The following is a 14371-nucleotide window of genomic DNA, read 5'->3' on the forward strand; positions in this document are numbered from 1 at the left end:
AAATATTTTCCAACTCCAGATGGCAATCATGTGAATAATAATCATGTGAATTTCATGAATCTGTGATGCTCACAAAATTGACCCTTCACTTCCGGTGCATCCATCCTCGATCTTGATGTTACTTGCTAAACAAGATTGTTTGGTCAACAGTAGGAAAATCCACTTGTGGATGCCACAGAATCTCAAGTGTTTTATTCCCTTAATTTTAGCCCAGTGTAAATATTGAGATTTTGCCAAAAAGAAATAGATGTGAGTGGCACTCCCTACACTATCTTGGAGCAGTGTAGGTGCATATGGGCAAAAAGAACCACCGTTCTCACCAGATCACCGACGCTTCTGCTGCTGGGACAGAAAAAGAGCCGAACCTCCGGGCACCTTCCGTCCAATTGTTTTATTGCAGTGTTAAGGTGATGCGTCTATAATACATCCTGCCCCAACTGGTGCTCGGCGCCCCCCACCTCCATCACACCATCACTTGAGGACCAGTCATATGGATGTATTATAGACGCATCACCTTAACACTGCAATAAAACAATTGGACGGAAGGTGCCCGGAGGTTCTGCTCTTTTTCTGTGTATTGGATAAATATTGAGGTTTGTAAACCTTTAACATAGGTTTTTGAGTAAGCAAAGTCCACAATTGCTTCTTTCTGTTCTAGAAATGTGGGAGGAAGACCTGCAATGCATACAACTCTTATTTGGAAGTATGGTTGGTAGAGAGTAAGGCTGTCAAGTAACCTATTGTATCCCTTTAATATTGTTTAAGCTAAAGCTAGCACATTTACCGGTATTTCATTTGAGGGACTACCTAAAATATTAATTCACAGTAGATTTAGTCAGTTTACCCTTCTACTACATAAATGTGATTACAGTAACTTGAATGAAACCTGAAGTGAGAAAGATATGGGGGCAGTTTGTTTTATTTAACCACTTCAGGACTCAGCCTTTACCCCCCCCCCCCCCCCTTAAGGACCAGCGCTGATTTAGAAGATCTGTGCTGGGTGGGCTCTACAGCCCTCAGCACAGATCAAACAACAGGCAGAGTGGCCAGATTGCCCCCCTTTTTTCCCCACTAGGGGAATGATGTGCTGGGGGGGGGGGGGGTGTCTGATCGCTCCTGCCTGCGTGTGGCTGGCGGGGGGCACCTCAAAGCCCCCTCCACCGCAGGATTCCCCCTCTCCCTCCCTGCCCCGGAGATCGGAGGCTGCACAGGAACGGATCTGTCCTGTGCAGCCTCTAATTGGCTCCTGCCTGTCATGTGACAGCGATCCGCGGCCGCTGATTGGCCGGGGTTTGCTGATCTAGTACAACGCTTCTACTGTTAGCAGCGTTGTAAAAATGTTAAAGCGGATTATTTCCGCTTGTGTTTACATTTGTGTTTACATTTAGCGATCGGCGGCCCGCAGGCTATTCACGGAGCACCCCGCCGTGAATTGACAGGAAGCAGCCGCTCGCGCGAGCGACTGTTTCCTAATTAATTAGCCTGCAGCCGGCGACGCAGATGTGCGTCGCTGGTCCTGCAGCTACCACTTTGCCGACGCCCGTTATGAGTGCGCGGTCGGCAAGTGGTTAATTTAAACAATACAAATTGAGTCCTGCTGATCCTTTTCTTGTAATACGTTTAGCCATAGACCCAAACAAACATGCAGATCAGATGTTTCTGACAAAAATCTGACAAGATTAGCTCCATGCTTGTTTCAGGTGTGATTCAGACATTACTGATGCCAGAATAATCAGCGGGACTTCCAGGCAACTGGTATTGTTTAAAGGATACCACAACTGAAATGTGACATAATGAGATAGACATGTGTATGTACAGTGCCTAGCACACAGATAACTATGCTGTGTTCCTTTTTTTCTTTCTCTGCCTGAAAGAGTTAAATATCAGGTATGTAAGTGGCTGACTCAGTCCTGACTCAGACAGGAAGTGACTACAGTGTGACCCTCACTGATAAGAAATTCCAACTATAAAACACTTTCCTAGCAGAAAATGGCTTCTGAGAGCAAGAAAGAGGTAAAAAAGGGGAATTTCTTATCAGTGAGGGTCACACTGTAGTCACTTCCTGTCTGAGTCAGGACTGAGTCAGCCACTTACATACCTGATATTTAACTCTTTCAGGCAGAGAAAGAAAAAAAGGAACACAGCATAGTTATCTGTGTGCTAGGCACTGTACATACACATGTCTATCTCATTATGTCACATTTCAGTTGTGGTATCCTTTAAAAGGAAATAAATATGCCAGCCTCCATATACCTCTTGCTTCAGGTTCCCTCTAAACTGGTGATTGCTTGGTATATGGGAAGATTCTGTCTTCTGTGCTTAATCTATTGCGTTTGTTCTACACCTAGATATGGGATAAGAATACGCTAGAGTGTAAACGAGTTTTGACGGGTCATACGGGCTCTGTTCTGTGTCTGCAATATGATGAGCGGGTTATCATCACTGGCTCCTCCGATTCCACAGTCAGGTAAGTAATCCCAGAAGAGTGTGAATAATTTGTTAATAGGACTTTAGAAAAAAGCTGGACACTGAATAACCATCCTTTAAAATGGATAGGGTAAGGCCCGGTTCACACTTGCGTTGAAGTGGCAAACTGATTTGTCTCAGTTTCCATTCCCCTGCTTCAGTTCCGTTTCCCCATATCCCCCCCCAGACCCCCATCAACAAAGTGTATTTTTCTATTTAGAATGGTCCGTTCACAAGGGGCATTTTCTCGTTGCCCCAATGCAGTGCTTCAGGATCCATTTCCATTCCGCTGGGCTCACTGGTCCGGAAAAATTGGCGCAGTAGGAAACAGATTCGTTCTAATGGATGTGACTGGATCCATAGGTTAACATTGGATCGATACGCTTCTGATTCGTACCTGTCTGAGCTGGGAACAGACCATTTTTAACTCTAATGTGAACCGGGCCTAAGATGGGGCCACGGTGGCATAGAATGGAAAAAAGCTGAATTTTTTTTTAACCCTCCTGGCGGTTTGCAAAAAAATCGCCAGGGGGCAGCAAATCTTTTTTTTTAAATTTTTTTTTTTTTTTTTCATGTAGCGAGACAAAGTCTCGCTACATGATAGCCGCTGCTCAGCGGCATCCCCCCAGCCCCTCCGATCGCCGCCGGCGATCGGAGATCCGGAGATCCCGTTCAAAGAACGGGATCTCCCGGAGGGCTTCCCCCGTCGCCATGGCGACGGGGCGGGATGACGTCACCGACGTCATCGACGTCGTGACGTCAAAGGGGATTCCGATCCACCCCATAGAGCTGCCTGGCACTGATTGGCCAGGCAGCGCACGGGGTCTGGGGGGGGGGGGCGGCTGCGGCGCGACGGATAGCGGCGAATCGGCGGGTAGCGGCGGCGATCGGGCACTGCACGCAGCTAGCAAAGTGCTAGCTGCGTGCAGCAAAAAAAAAATTATGCAAATCGGCCCAGCGGGGCCTGAGCAGTGCCTTCCGGCGGCTTACCCCGAGCTCAGCTCGGGCTTACCGCCAGGAAGGTTAAAGCAAAAAGGCCCATATGCAGTTCACTTTTTCTCCTAGGAGATAATTTTTTTTATCATCTTTTTAATATAACTTTTTAGCACTTTTAATTAAAAAAGCCAAAAATTAGCTGAAAAAATACTTTCAAAATAACTTTGAGTATTTTCTTGTTTGTAAATTATTTAAAAAGTATTTTATTGACAAGGTTTGAAAAGATCACCTAGGAGAAAAATGTAATTGCATATGGGCCAAAGTGTGCTTAAAGGGGCACTACAGCGAAAAACTGTAGAATTTTAAATATGTGCAAACATATACAAATACGAAGTACATTTTTTCCAGAGTAAAATGAGCCATAAATTACTTTTCTCCTATGTTGCTGTCACTTACAGTAGGCAGTAGAAATCTGACAGAAGTGACAGGTTTTGGACGAGTCCATCTCTTCATAGGGGATTCTCAGCAAGGCTTTTATTCTTTATAAAGATATTCCCTAAAAAAATGTAAACAATGATGCCGGCCAGCTTCCCTGCTCGCTACACAGTTTTTTTGGCAGTTGGACAGAACTGGCATTCACTAAGTGCTTTTGAAGTCCAAAACCTGTCACTTCTGTCAGATTTCTACTACCTACTGTAAGTGACAGCAACATAGGAGAAAAGTAATTTGTGGCTCATTTTACTCTGGAAAATATGTACTTCTTATTTGTATGTTTGCACATATTTTAAATTTTACAGTTTTCCGCTGTAGTGCCCCTTTAAGCGTCACCTCACTGATCTGTTGACTACACTATTTTATAGTTTGAGTGGCTCTCTATTTTGGAGTCTGGCTTGCCAAAGGTCACACCATATAGAATGCTCCATATTTGCGTCAATTTGTACCACAACAAGGGGCCGCCACATTTTGTATGATTTTTTTTTTCTTTTTAACACACTCATGATTTTCGTTTTTATTATGATGAAATTAACAATTGTTCTACTCATAAATAGCATTTTCTAGGAATCCCACAGTATTATTTTGTGTTTAGTTTTTTTAATTTTTAAGCTGGTTGAGAACCTTTATAAAAGGTTTCCACCCCCTAACATGAACTATTACCCCTTTTTTTTCTCTTCTCTTTAATTCCTTCACTTAGAATTGTCTCTTTGCCATGTTAGAGTTTTATACTGTAGTCTTTAGTTTCAGTTACCCATGCAGTGAAGGAAAGAAAATAAAGGAACACTGCCTAGTCATTGTTTATGTATGCTTCGCATTGCACATACTTGTTTATCTCATCTGGTTATATATCAGTTCAAGTATCCTTTAAATACGTGGCTTAACTTGAACTTGTTGCTCTTTCTTACTGCTGTGCCATCTTTCCACCTATTTATATTGTGTAAGTGGTGTGAGTCTGAGTATGGATTTCTCCATGTCAGTTGATTTTTGATGCATAATGTGTGTTCTCTCTTTTAAAAGGTTTTGAGCCCAACAAATGCTCCAAATGATTTGCATAGCATAATACACTGCCTGTAAAAAAAAAAATTAAAAAAGTCACACTAATATTTGGTTGGAGCGCTTTTAGCTTTGATTACACCATGCATTTGCTGTGGCATCTATTTCTGTCCAGAGTTGCATTCATTTTTCTACAAGATCTTATATAGATTTGAATGAATGCACAGATTCTACTCCAGCACGTCACAAGGATTCTCAATAGGGTTAAGGTCTGGACTCTGCCAATCCATGTAGTAAAATTATGTATCATGCTTTTAGGGGAGGGGTTAGTCTTTGAATAAAAGTTTAATGGAGGACACATTGTAATAGAAAAATGCTGCTACTTCCAAAAAACTAAAATTCTCGGTTTTAGACAACATTGGGAGTTTTTTATTGCTTTCTGTGAAAAACTAATCGGTGTATGAACTTAAAAGTGCAAAGATATAAAAACAGGGAACACTAAGAGCCCCAATAGTGTAATACGTACTGGATAAGGTGGCAATAAATTGGTATTGCTAAATACTCAAGTCAGGGTCACCAGCAGGCAACCATTGTAAAGGCAGGTGGGGAGATTATCCTGACCCCACTCAGGATTAGGAAGTCACTCTCTGTAGACAGGAAAAAAGGGTAGCAACCCTCCACCAAGGGTGGACTCGAAATTGTATACAATGAACAGAGGCGCCAAAAGTATAAAATTAGATTAAATGAGCTCAAAAACCAACTCAAATGGCAAAAATGAAGGAGGAAGTGGTGGCCTTACCTACCTCAAGCAGACACGACAACGACTGCGATTCAGACAGTCAAACACATTTATTAGAAACTCAAAAAAAATTGCAACGCGTTTCGCAGGCTCTATCCCGCCTCATCAGGCAATACAGTGAGGAGTATCAAGCGATCTGCACAAGGATTAAAGTTAAGCACCTCAGAGGCCGTAAGGCAGACTGACCACTTCACCTTTAGAAAGATTTGTCACTCATAGACGACAGGTCCTGTGAAATCACTCATATGAAGACACTAAAATAAGGCTTTAACTTTCAGTTCATTAAAGTAAATCTGTAACTAGCTAAACTCCCATTAAAGTAGTAGCAGAGATGTCTATTAGAAAATAGAAGAAAAGTGATCTCTTCTAAAAATCTATGGAATGTGTGTTGTAGGGGCATTTAAATAGACTCTAAAGTGGACCTGAATTTAGAACGTCCTCTCTGCTCTAAAATATATGCAGCAGTATAATAACCTTTAAAGAAAAAAGGTCTTTGTTACAGCTGGTAGAAATCCTAAAATAAATCTCCAGTGTTTGTACTTCCTGCTTTCATGGAAGCAGACATATTGCTACCATCCTCTGCTTTCAAATGAGCATATCTGCCTTATTTGCTCGACAGTCATGTGACACAGGAGAGATCAGATTACAACTTGTGATTAGACACAGATGAGGGAAAATTAGATAAGCTTAACTCTCTAAATACATACAGGGTGCATTTTTCTATGTTTTCCCCTCTGTCCTGTGCAAGAGTTCAGGTCCGCTTTAAAGGTCATTTTACATTTTTAAAAATTACTCTTCCTCCCTTACTTATCCAAATTAGAAAACGTGAGTTAAGATCTCGTTTAATTTAGATCTACTTAAATATTAAATTGGAGAAATATTTTGAAGAAAAAAAATAAGTGTCTCTAAGAGCTGGTTCACAATTGCAATCGCAAAACGCAATCAAAATTTTGCACTTGTACAGCGATAGCAATTTTCATTCATTGAATGTAATTGCAATTGCTCCAACATTGCTGCATGCAGCGCGTTTGCAATTTCTGGAAATCGCAAGCGCTGCGGTGTAAATGATCCTATAGGTATACATTGTTTACAACGCTTTGCTGATTGCCAGCAGTCAGTAAATCTTTAGTCAAAGTACAGGCATCAAAGTATATCATTCTCTTATTATTGACCTGTCACTGTCAGAAAGCACTTTCGCAAAATCCCACCACTTCTGAAATCAACTGCTTCCCTTCAAGTAATTAAACTCACACTTTTCCTCCTCCCCATCAATAACCCCCCCTCCCCTCCCCCCACCCCCCCCCCCCCCCGCACACACACACACCCTCCTTTCCCTTCTTAAAGTGAACCTCCAGACTAAAAATCTACTCAGCAGCACTGAAAAGGCTTGGTGTTTCTTTAACATTTTCACAGCATCAGAACTTTGTTTTTCTTACCAAAGCCTCGTTTTTAGCTAAACTGAAGCTAAGCTCCTCCCCATCAAAGAAAACTGCCCAGGCATTTTCCCCCTGATGTTGTGCAAAGCATGATGGATTTCTGCAGTGGCGTAGTAATAGGGGTGCAGAGGCAGCGAGCGCATCGGGGGCCCAAGGGGCCCACCCTCAACCACAGTATTATCTCCCAATTGGTCCTATGCTGGTAATAATCACTTCTATATGTGCTGTTATTAGTAGTAATCATTAACTAACTGTTCCCCATCCCTTTCTTGCGCTTCTGACACTGTGGTTGTTCTTGGAAGGTTTTGGTGTGCCATATCAAATGTTATGTATGAAGTGCTTGGGGGGAGCCCAATGTAAACCTTGCACCGGGACACATAGCTCCGGGCAATCCATAGCTACGCCACTGGATTTCTGATGATGATGTTCTTGTTGCTTAGCTATAAACTCTAAATCCCCCCAAACTTCCTGGGGCACACTACGGGGAGCGCTTCTGTGTGAGGCAGGGCTATGAGCTGCAGCCCTGCCTCACACGCGTCTGTCAGCGCAGATCGCCGCCTCTCTCCCGCCCCTCTCAGTCTTCCTTCACTGAGAGGGGTGGGGGAGAGGCGGAGATCCGCCACTAACAGATGCGTGTGAGGCAGGGCTGCAGCTCATAGCTCTGCCTCACACAGAAGAGCTTAGGGCAGCAAAAACCACGACTAAGAAAGTCGTGGATTTTGCGGGGGAGAGGTAGGGGGGAGTTAGGGGGGATTTAGATAGTTTAGAACGGAGGGAATGCGGCGGTTTAGTTAGGGCTAAGGTATTCAGCATATTTATGAAATAAAAATACGTTTTTTTAGAGACTTCAGAGTCTCTTTAAAGAGAATCTGTATTGTTAAAATCGCACAAAAGTAAACATACCAGTGCGTTAGGGGACATCTCCTATTCCCCTCTGTCACAATTTCGCAGCTCCCCGCCGCATTAAAAGTGGTTAAAAACAGTTTTAAAAAGTTTGTTTATAAACAAACAAAATGGCCACCAAAACAGGAAGTAGGTTGATGTACAGTATGTCCACACATAGAAAATACATCCATACACAAGCAGGCTGTATACAGCATTCCTTTTGAATCTCAAAAGATCATTTGTGTGTTTCTTTCCCCCCTGAGCATAGCAGAACCACAACACTGAAGAACTTGGCAGCCTTCCAGACACAGGCTGACAAGTCTGACAAGGGAAAGATACAATGATTTATTACAGAGACTGTGATAGTACAAAGTGCTGCAGTAAGCCAGAACACATTAGAATAGCTTTTGGAACTTGTAGGATGATAAAAAACAAGATGCAATTTTTGTTACGGAGTCTCTTTAATGACAGTATGTTTGTTTAGGCTGAAGTTCCTCTTTAACTTTAGTTTTCCCTTTCTTTCGTAACTTGATAAATTCATTCACATTGCCTATAGGGTTGGAGAATTCTGGACACATATTTACTATTAAGTGGCGGTGTAGAATTCAGCGCTGCTCCCGCATCCTTCTCACATGCTTCATGGGACCGAAATTTGGGTGCCTGCGGCTAATGGACTATTTGGGTGCCCCATATGCGCTAATGCAAAATATCGGCAATTGGACGACCGAGAAATAGAGGCCGCTAGTTTAGAGAATTATCATCCTATACAGTATAATAAAACCCTACCTGTCCCTACGTCATCCTCCTGTCCCTGTATCCCTTGTGTTTTGGCTACTGCGCATGTGTAACTGTTGGGACAGGAGGAGGATGGGGCCAGGAGGTGCGGAGGGCGGCGGGTGGGTGCGCACACGCGTGCTGTCATGTGGCAGTGGTGAGAGAGACCTAGAGCCCGTTTTTAAACTGGCTTAGGTCTACTAGTTTTGAAATAAATGTTGAGAATTACTATTTTTTAAATGATCATTTTGAATTTTTGTATCATTTTGAAATTTGTTTTGAGAATTATAATTTTATAAATTATCATTTTGAAATGTATTGTCTTAGAAATATATCTTTTGTCATTTGCAGCAGAGAGAGGGGGTTTTAAGGTTAGTCACCAGAAAGGGGGGTTTAGAGATAGGCATCAGGAAAGGGGGGTCTTGGGGTTAGGGGTCAGGAAGAAGGATTTTAGGGCTAGACACCATCGGGGGGGGGGGGGGGGATTATTTAGTGTTAGGCACCACCAGGGAGGGTCTTAGGGTTAGGCACCACCAAGGGGGGTTAGGTTTACGCATCGGTTGAGGGTAGTCAGTAGGTAAAGGTTTAGTTGTAGTAAAATATTCATAATATTTACGAGTGTTTTACTATCCTCATTATGACTGTAAATATTTCTTTGTATTCATTGTTATAGATGATATTTTGCAATTTCAGCTTCACCCAGCACCCTTTTTAATACTGTTATTTTAACATATTTATTATTCTAACTTAGATAAGGAAAACAATTTAAAAAAAGTGCTTATAGATATTTTACAACTTCGGCTTCACCCGGCGCCCTTTTTTCCTGGCATCCTTATTTAACATATGCCCATGGGACATGCATACAACCTATAGAAAACCTGTTATCTACGTATAGGATCTTTAACATCCTTTATCACTTAGAAGTGTGTGTGTGTGTGTGTGTGTGTGTGTGTGTGTGTGTGTGTGTGTGTGTGTGTGTGTGTGTTTTCTGTCCTTCCCCTGGGCAGTTCCGGGTCTTTTTCAGTAATTAGTCTTTTTGCATTCTTCTCCTCCTTTTTACAATCAGTTTGCGGAGATGAGAGCCCTCATAATAAAAAGCAGCAAGGTGGAAGAGCCATTGTGAGTCTCCCTGTAGTTTCTAGCTGTTGGTTTACTGAAGATGCAGCGTGAGACTTTTAATGTTAATGACTGCAATAAACGTATGGAGACAATGTTTCCAGTTCTTTCACAGATATATTAAAGGGAAGTGAACACTTTCAATTACAAACACATATTAAAGCTGAACTCCAGGCACAGATTTTAAATAAGCTTTGTGTAGGAGGCATTATGGACTTTCGTTGATAATGTCTCTTGTTTTTTAACAGATCGAAAGTGTTTTCAGAACATAAATAAAAAGTGCCTGATGATGTGCCTTGTATTCATCTGTTTCTCGGCAATGCCAGTGTTCCATTCCCATTACTACATTAGCAAAAGTGTAGCCTGGTTGAGCATAGATGGAATAGGAAAAGAATGAGCCGAAGGTTTCATGTGTAGAGAGTGAAGAGGTAGAAGGAGCGAGAATGTGGGGGAGAGACAACGTTGGCCGACGGATTGCATTGGCTGAAAAAACACTTGTCCATAAAGTCCACACTCACTAGTAGGCTCCAAGTGTTTCATCCAGGGGAAAGCAAACCAAACCCTTGACAAGAAAGGTGGAATATAGAATGGAAGATGACAGTAAGACATGGCTCTCTCCTTAAAGGTTAGCATTAGTGGGTGTATGCTTTAAGATCAGACATGTGGTAAAAAATAAGGGGAAAGAGAAAAAAAACTGTGTAGTGTGTCTAGGTAAATACGGTAAATATATACGGTTAATAATAGGTACTCACAAGCTAAGGTGGCCTGATCGGCAATCAACTACAAAGTAGGAGGAGATACAGGTGGCTCCAAGAACCCTAGGTCACCTATGGATGAGAGGAGAGACCAGGAGCCCAAAGGTGCCATATCTGAATGTATAAAATATATATTTGTATTACCACTGTTTAAAGAGAGTCTGAAGCCATCAAAAATACTCCTTTTTACTTGGCATTTATCTAAAGCGATATGAACATAGCTGAAGCGCCGCATTCCCACGGCAGAACAATGTATTTATACCCCCCAAATCGCGAGGCAGAATTACACGGCTTTTCAGGTCATGGATTTTGCTGCCCGTGAAGACAGAGCTTTGCGCTGTAGCTCTGCCTCTGCTGGAGTCAATCGCTGCCTCTCCCCGCCCGTCTCAGTGAAAGAAGACTGAGATGAGCGGGGAGAGGCGGCGATCGGTGGAGATTGACTAGAGTAGAGGCAGAGCTACTGCTCAAAGCTCTGCCTCTTCCAGGAAGCAATCCCCGAATTTTGCCCAGGGATTTGGGGGGTATAAATACATTGTTCTGCTGCGGGAATGCGGCGTTCCAGCTATGCCCATATTGCTTAAGATAAATGGAAAGTAAAAAGAAGTATTTTTTTCGGTGCTTCAGACTCTCTTTAAGGATGCAGGAAAATAACCGTCCCCGATTGGTTCTCCGGGTCTTCTGACATGCAGGAACTCAGAATCTTTAGCGTTTGTCATAAATAATAAAGCTACCACCTCCTATGAAGGTATAAACTACATCTTAAACAGGGGTGGAGGCGCCTGGTATATAAATAGCTACAGTATACCGACCAAAAGAAGCGGGCAAGCACCTGTGAAGTGCATTATCCTACATTGTGCTCTGAATAAATCTTTTTCAATTCCTATTGGTTTAAATTCTGGAGAAAGTGGAAAAGTATCCGCACACCAATGTGTATATATACTGAATGTGCTAGGGTCAAAACAAGGTAATTTATAAAAAAGAGAAAAGCGGCCCTTTAAAAAAAGCACCAACCAGTTAGGGATAAATGTATGGTACAAAAAAACTTTATTATACACACCAATTGCAGTAACAGCATATAGTTCATCTAAGGTATATAGAGCAACACATCATATTACAATATAATATGCCCATATGCTTATACCAATGCACAAATAAAAACAATTAAAAAACACATAATAGCACAGCCACGCCATCTAATCATCAATGCACATCCCCCCAAAAAAGTCAATCAATAAAGTATGGATATATGTATATGAGCGTATCTAACTCCACTCAGGGTTCATAATAAAACCCTTTTAGTGGAGGAACCCGGATTCAGTCTAAAGTGCAGTGCATAATGAAAAAATACAAAACAACATTTCATATAATGGATTGTGCAAATAGCAAAAATACATGTGAACAAACCTAGGACTAATGGGAGCAGCCCATAGATAAGGTGCGCAGAGTGAAAAATTGAATGTGCAAGGGATAATACTTAGACCGGGTAGATCCGAATAACTGGGAGTGCAAGGTGACGAGGCAGGCAGAAGTTCCCCTCAGGATAAGTCCCACTAGTTCCGCGGACCCACGTCCGCTTTCTCAAGGAGAGGAGAGGTACGCTCTCCTCTCCTTGAGAAAGCGGACGTGGGTCCGCGGAACTAGTGGGACTTATCCTGAGGGGAACTTCTGCCTGCCTCGCCACCTTGCTCTCCCAGTTATTCGGATCTACCCGGTCTAAGTATTATCCCTTGCACATTCAATTTTTCACTCTGCGCACCTTATCTATGGGCTGCTCCCATTAGTCCTAGGTTTGTTCACATGTATTTTTGCTATTTGCACAATCCATTATATGAAATGTTGTTTTGTATTTTTTCATTATGCACTGCACTTTAGACTGAACCCGGGTTCCTCCACTAAAAGGGTTTTATTATGAACCCTGAGTGGAGTTAGATACGCTCATATACATATACAGTATCCATACTTTAATGATTGGCTTTTTTGGGGGGATGTGCATTGATGATTAGATGGCGTGGCTGTGCTATTATGTGTTTTTTAATTGTTTTTATTTGTGCATTGGTATAAGCATATGGGCATATTATATTGTAATATGATGTGTTGCTCTATATACCTTAGATGAACTATATGCTGTTACTGCAATTGGTGTGTATAATAAAGTTTTTTTGTACCATACATTTATCCCTAACTGGTTGGTGCTTTTTTTAAAGGGCCGCTTTTCTCTTTCTTATAAATTTAAATTCTGGAGAGGTAAGAGTTGCCTTTCCTATAGTATTACTTTTAAGTTTGTAGCTAGTTAAATAGTTAGTTTGCCCCCACCTCTGTTCAAGGTACACAGCTACAAGACATATGGAGGACACATACCTTCCTCTACTCATGGGTCCTGGTTGTCCCTCTCCAAAAAGTATTCAAAACTTTTTAAAAGTTGAACATTGAGGTGTCTCTGATGCAAATTGAGGGTCCCTAAGTACAACCTATGAAAATGCAAATAAAACATTCCTTTTAAAAGGAAAGCAATCTTGTACAGGAAAATACTAATATAAACATATAATATCAAATTGACAATAATGTCCTTTGTTTACAGCAGTTACCGCAACAGGTGGTAATAACCAGAACAGGAAGAGGGCTTGAATATGAGAAAACTTCATCATGATTTAAATAGTTTGACTGGTGCTAGTTTCAGGACTTGATTTATTTCGAACACATTCTGTCACATACTTGTCCTCCTTTTGTAGCTGAAATGTTTTGTTTTTAAACTGCAGAAGGCCAAATGTTTACAAATTGTCCAACTCATTTTATAGATCCAAAAGGCCACAAGTAAAAGATGAATTGTTTTTATTTATTTCTAGTTGACCTTTCTTCTACCTTCAAATGTTACCATACATAAGATGTGGTCATTTCTAGAACTCAGTGTACCTGAATTTATTTTTTTACCTTTAAGTTTTCTTTCCAACTTTGAAAGGTCCTTGAAATGTTTACTTGCTGTTCTTGCTAAAAGCGTAACTCTGTAGGTAAAAGGGCTGATGGGAACACTTACATTTGAATGATTTGTGCCACTCAGACTGCTAAACAACCCAACTAGTGTTTTACTGTAAAAACGTGTAAAGAAAATGCGCAGATACATGATTTGTGTCCAAAATGATTGAGAAAATAAATTCTTACATCAGACATAAATAAGTAGGAATGCCTAAACGTCATAAAACCTCTAGGGGAGGAGTGGAAGGGACTAAAAGGTTCAGGATCAGGAAAAGAGGTGGGACCATAGGAGGAAAATGAGGAAACTTGCTTCATGTTTTATACTAACCTAAGAAGAGGGATGGCTCTGGATACTATAGAGCCTTCCCATTCCCCCGTGCTGTCCATTGTTCTTGCGCTGTGCCTGGCCAAACTTCTAAGACCTACTAAGTCGAATATCACTTTGAGCTCGGTCTAGCATGTGTGCAGCATGGATGCGCTCTTCGTTGGAAGTACTTGGGAAAACAAGTACTTCCGAAGGATCCCTGCAGACTATCGAAGCGCTAGCAGACAAGGAAGTTTTAACCGGTCACAGCACAGGAATGACGGCCAGCACGGAGGAATGTAAAAGCTCTATAGTCTCCAGAGCCTTCCTTTTTCTTAGGCAAGTTTCCTCCATTCAGGTTTCCTTTAAACATATTTGCAATTACATATAAAGCTATAGGGGGGGGGTGTATGTCAAGCTTCTTGTTAAATCCATGGGATCT

General features: G+C 41.7%; 1 protein-coding gene across 6 annotated transcripts in view; it reads left to right on the top strand.

Annotated features, from left to right (window-relative positions):
- BTRC (beta-transducin repeat containing E3 ubiquitin protein ligase) overlaps positions 1 to 14371 on the top strand; it is a 312139-nt gene that overhangs the window by 234046 nt on the left and 63722 nt on the right. For all 6 annotated transcript variants that reach the window (XM_068255591.1, XM_068255593.1, XM_068255594.1 and 3 more), the window contains one exon: positions 2349 to 2467. In XM_068255591.1, the coding sequence (XP_068111692.1) occupies positions 2349 to 2467 (119 nt within the window). The remainder of the gene's footprint in view (positions 1 to 2348; positions 2468 to 14371) is intronic.

This window comes from Hyperolius riggenbachi, chromosome 10, assembly GCF_040937935.1.
Source record: "Hyperolius riggenbachi isolate aHypRig1 chromosome 10, aHypRig1.pri, whole genome shotgun sequence".
NCBI classification, from domain to species: domain Eukaryota; kingdom Metazoa; phylum Chordata; class Amphibia; order Anura; family Hyperoliidae; genus Hyperolius; species Hyperolius riggenbachi.